The sequence below is a fragment of the Galeopterus variegatus genome, unplaced genomic scaffold, assembly GCF_000696425.1.
Source record: "Galeopterus variegatus unplaced genomic scaffold, G_variegatus-3.0.2 Scaffold91, whole genome shotgun sequence".
In the NCBI taxonomy this organism is placed as follows: Eukaryota; Metazoa; Chordata; class Mammalia; order Dermoptera; family Cynocephalidae; genus Galeopterus; species Galeopterus variegatus.
The window spans coordinates 105,845-110,659 of NW_007726202.1; the positions used below are offsets into that span (position 1 = coordinate 105,845).

At 41.3% G+C, this 4,815-nt stretch overlaps 1 protein-coding gene across 1 annotated transcript in view; it reads left to right on the forward strand.

The window, feature by feature from the left end:
* The window catches only part of CGNL1 (cingulin-like 1), a 101,643-nt gene that overhangs the window by 7,387 nt on the left and 89,441 nt on the right, over positions 1–4,815 (forward strand). Inside the window, exons 4-6 of the mRNA XM_008581161.1 lie at positions 1,999–2,100; positions 2,962–3,110; positions 4,488–4,623. Coding sequence (XP_008579383.1) covers positions 1,999–2,100; positions 2,962–3,110; positions 4,488–4,623 — 387 coding nt within the window. The remainder of the gene's footprint in view (positions 1–1,998; positions 2,101–2,961; positions 3,111–4,487; positions 4,624–4,815) is intronic.

Here is a 4,815-nt window from a genome sequence, read left to right on the forward strand (position 1 = left end):
GCGCACTGTAGCAGTGCACCACCGGGCCGACCCTGGCCTGTGTATTCTTAGGGAGAACACGGTCTTTGACCTTGATGTTAAGGTTGTCATTGTGAGTCACAGACCAGGGGTACCCCACTTGAACTGGGGAAGTTGGAGCAGCCCTTCTGGAGACAATGACACTCATGGTGTCTCAAATGATCATAGAGTTCTCTGTGAGAAGGAGGAAAGGCAGGGTGTTTTAGGTCGAGGGAACAGCATGAACAAATATAGAGAGGCATGGGATTGCCATGTTTAGGGAACTGGAGATAATTTAGTGTAGCTGGAACACAGAGCCAGGATGTGGCGAGGAAGAGCCGGATAGGAAGGACCTGGGAAATCACACATGAAGTTTCCATTTCAGGCTGCAGGGGATGGGCTACCGTTGATGGATTTTAAACAGGCATGAATACCGTCATATTTGTAAGTGTTCATTCCTTCTGTCGCTTTTGGAGAGAGGTAAGATTGGAGGAAGGCAGGTCAGTTAAGAAGCTGCTGCCAAACCAAGCGAGAGATGACGAGGCCACGAACGAGGCTCTCACATTCCGGCTCCGACCGCAGTGCCGTGACTCTTCAGTTGCCCACATTTTTCTACTCCCTTTTCTGTCTCCTGTTTTCTGAATCTGATTATTTTCTGGCAAACGTTTTGGAGTTTTACATTTTCGGTGTCAGTTAAATGATGACCGAGGAGAGAATGTGAGAACCCTCTCCCTTGTGGATTGAGACCAGAAAACAGCAAAGCGGGGAGAGTTCTTGTCCGGGAAAGAACAGTGTACATTTCCCTCACTGGGATGGATTTAGATTTCTAAATTGGATTGTTCTCATTTTGCCTGAGGAAATTGGAAGTCCTGTGTTTTTGTTGACTCAGGTTCTCTCCCCTTCACAGGAGGTGGGGAAGTGGCTCATTTCAAGTTTGTCACACGAAACTCACACCTGGATTCAGGGACATGAGAGCCAAGATGCTGCCTTCTCTAGCTTTCATTCCTACTTTTATCCCTTCCCCTCACCTGTTTGTAGTTTTCTAGCCACTTTACTGTAGGATGTTAGCCAAATCCTTTTGAGAGCACCTTCCTGTTATTATTTCCGTGGAAGAAAAAAGAATGAAATCCATTAGTATTCATACTCAGATCAGAGATGATATTTTCAAATAGACTCTCTTTTATCTGGTGCCTCTCCATTATGTCTCTCTCCGTTATGGAAATGTAACATCTAAAAGAAGAAAGCCAATTTAGCCAACATACATTTATTTACTAATTGCATACAGGCATGTGCAGAATGAGGGATAAAAATCTCATGGGCAGTTATGGAGCCGTAATCCTCGGTGCAATGAAAGCTCTGTGACAAATATATGAAGAAAGGACCCTGGGGATAGATGAATCTTCAACAAATATTTACTTCTTATATTGTTTTATTGGAGTATATGCTACATACAGTAAATTGTCCAAATCTTAACTATTCATTGAATTTTTAATAGGTTTGCATCCATGCAAATACCACTCAGATCAAGATATAGAACACTCCCATCACCCAGAATCTAGAATTTATTATGGAAAAGCTTTTAATGTTTTACTTATCCTAAATTCAATATGCTAATATTTCATAAAATTCTACAGAATAGGTACTTCCAACAAATACACCACCTATGCAAAATTTAGTCATATTGGACTAGTGTTGAGATAGCTGATGAAATGATTCCTGTGACTGTGGTAAATGCTGTAAAATCAAGTTCACTGGAGTCCCGAGGGGTCCAGCTCTGGCTGTGATTAACTCTGCCTGTGAAGTCAGGGAAGGTTCTCCCTAGGGGTTGTCATTTGAATTGGGTCTTGAGATGTTTAGTATGGTACTTCATCTGTTAGTGCCCTGGTTATATTTTGGAGGGAAGAGAATTAAAATAAAGCATCCTGAACATTTAAATTAGGATATCTTTACTCGGGAGAGTGTGGTGCTGATAAATTAGGATATCTTTGCAATTAATTATAGGCTTCTAATTCCTCATCTGAAGTCAAAGATCTATTGGAACAGAAAAACAAGTTAACTATAGAAGTGGCTGAACTTCAGAGACAACTTCAACTGGAAATCAAGGTATCTGGTTTTCCTTCTGTGTTATTTTTTTCCATTTCTATCTTGTTTGATAAAGAATATTTTAAATTCATTAGGATGCCCAGGTGAAGTGAAAGCCAATTTTATAGAAGTGGCTGAACTTCAGAGACAACTTCAACTGGAAATCAAGGTATCTGGTTTTCCTTCTGTGTTATTTTTTTCCATTTCTGTCTTGTTTGATAAAGAATATTTTAAATTCATTAGGATGCCCAGGTGAAGTGAAAGCCAATTTTTTCCTCCAAATAAACATTCCTCTCATCACTGAGGAAATTGCTGTGTATTTGGCTGCTGTTATCCAAAGAAAAAAATTTTTTAACTAAGCAAAGCATATAGAGGCTGTTTGCTTTGACAGAGTGAAAGAAACACTGTTAGATTCAGGCAGGCCAACAAACTAAATGTATATAAAACATTTGAACTAAGTAATAGTAATAGCAGAATGAGGTTTAGCTGTGTTTGTGTTTTTTCTTTTCAGAGTATTACAATTCATTAAATATAAATATTTAATATTCTTTCTAGTTATGAGCTCCTTTCCTTAATTATGTAGTTTAATCAAGTTGTTTAACAACGTAGGTTCATAATTTTGTGTCAATGCTGGTAATTGAAGCCATTTTAACATATTTGGTTATATTCACTTTGTATGTCTTTCCAAAAATGTTGTGTACAAACCATGCTTTCAATGTTGGCCTCCAAGTTTTTTAATAAGAAACTTTCTTTTTGTAAAAAAGATTAAATAGAAGTAATAATGTAAGTGCAAAGACATGGAGTTCGTCAGACCTTAGACATAGGCTTCGGTGGGATTCGTGTACAGTGGAGGTACTTTAAAATACCACTGATTCATATTAGAATCAACAGAACATCAAAGGAGAGAGAGAGAAAATGAGAGCAAACTTGGGAGATCTCCGAAGCCAACTCGACAGTCAGGTGGAGGAGAACTCCGCATTGCAACGACGACTGGAAAAAAGCGAAGGGGAGCTCCGGAAAAACCTGGAGGAGTAAGTTCGGGACCAAGAGCCTGTCACCCTTCCTGGGTTCTTGCATCGTCTGTAGCCAGCCTTCCAAATATTTGTAGAGGCTGCTGACCCTTCCTTTCCTCCCTCTTGTCCTTGTAAAACTGTGAGGCTGGTGACATGGGTAGCCTGGTAAACAGGAAGGTTAATAATTATTAAAATTCTCTGTACATCTTGAAGTACTCTGATGTCTCATAAAGTTTCAGCCCTTAACGTGGATCTCATAGCAGGCAAGTGGGAAGCAGGGAACACCGAGTGGTGATATCTAAAGACTGAGATTTCAAGGAGCCTGGACCTCACCTCCAAAAGGCAGGTGTAGTGGGGCCTCCACAATCTCCCTGCTTGTGGGTTTTATCCTGGATGGTGCTGGTCTCTGTGACCAGTGCATCTACCTCTTCTGAGCCTGCAGGTAAGAAAAATTATGTCCAAGGCAGCTCTGCCATTGTGTTTTATTAAAATCTGTGGCCAAAGGATTTAAAATGAAGGTCTGAAAATGCACAGTGCTAGGAAACCCTGTGGACACAATAGAAGCCTTAAGTGAAAGGTGAAGTTAAGCAGGAGTGAAATCTACAGGGGAATTTAGGAAAAACAGGACATTACGTGATAAAAGCATTTGGTTTGATGGTGGAGTTCTTCCTTTTAAAACTTTTGTTGAGGTTAATTTCAGAAAAGAACTTAGTAAGAAAAAAGTTCAGAACATTTAGGGTACAGTTAAGACTTTACAAAAATAAAAAGATACCAGAGTTGTGAGTTTCGTTTAGAGCAGAGATTGGCAAATGATTTCTGTCAGATAGTGATTATTTTAGGGTTTGCAGGCAATATAGTCTTTGTTGCAACCACTTAACTCTGCAATTATATTGTGGAAATGGCCACAGGCAATATGTAAATGAATGAGCATGACTGTGTTCTAGTAAAACTGTACTTACAAAAACAGGCAGTGGGCCAGATTTGCCCATAGGCCATAATTTGCTGGCTCCCTGGTCTAGAGTACTGGGGTGACAGAGGTTAGGGGGGTGGCAGAGTGTGTGGTGGCTTTAGTGAAAAAACATCAACAAATTTGGTTTTTGTCATTTCCCCATCTTCTGAGTCCACATTTTAGTATCCTAAAGTGTCTCTGTATAACCTTCCCAATTTCATTGGCTTGAGTTCTCATTTGCTGGCTTGTTGGGCAAATTAGACTGCAGCCATGAGTTCTTACCAGGTGCCTTTTCAGGTTGGTGATTCCTGGGCAGTGCAAAATGAGAACGGGAGGCTCCTTGGGCTTTAGAGGACTCTGTGTGACCATCTGAAGGTCTGAATCAGACGGTATGGACACTGGCAGAGCCCAGGAGGGTCTCTTTGATGGGCTTCCTTCCCTACTAGGCTGTTCCAGGTGAAGATGGAACGGGAACAGCACCAGACTGAGATCAGGGATCTCCAGGACCAGCTCTCAGAAATGCATGATGAACTGGACAGTGCTAAACGATCTGAGGACAGGGAGAAAGGGGCTCTGATTGAGGTAAGGGGGCCTGTGGGGTCAGGTGACAGGTGAGGCACCCCCTGTCTGGAGACCATGGGATGGGTTGGGGACTGGGTGCTATGAGCCATTTTCTGTGTCCATCTGCTCCACTTGGGCCTATGGTTAGATTCTGCGAGAGCATCGTATGTAATGGTTTTTAAACATTGCCTTAGGAAAATTTTCAACCATACC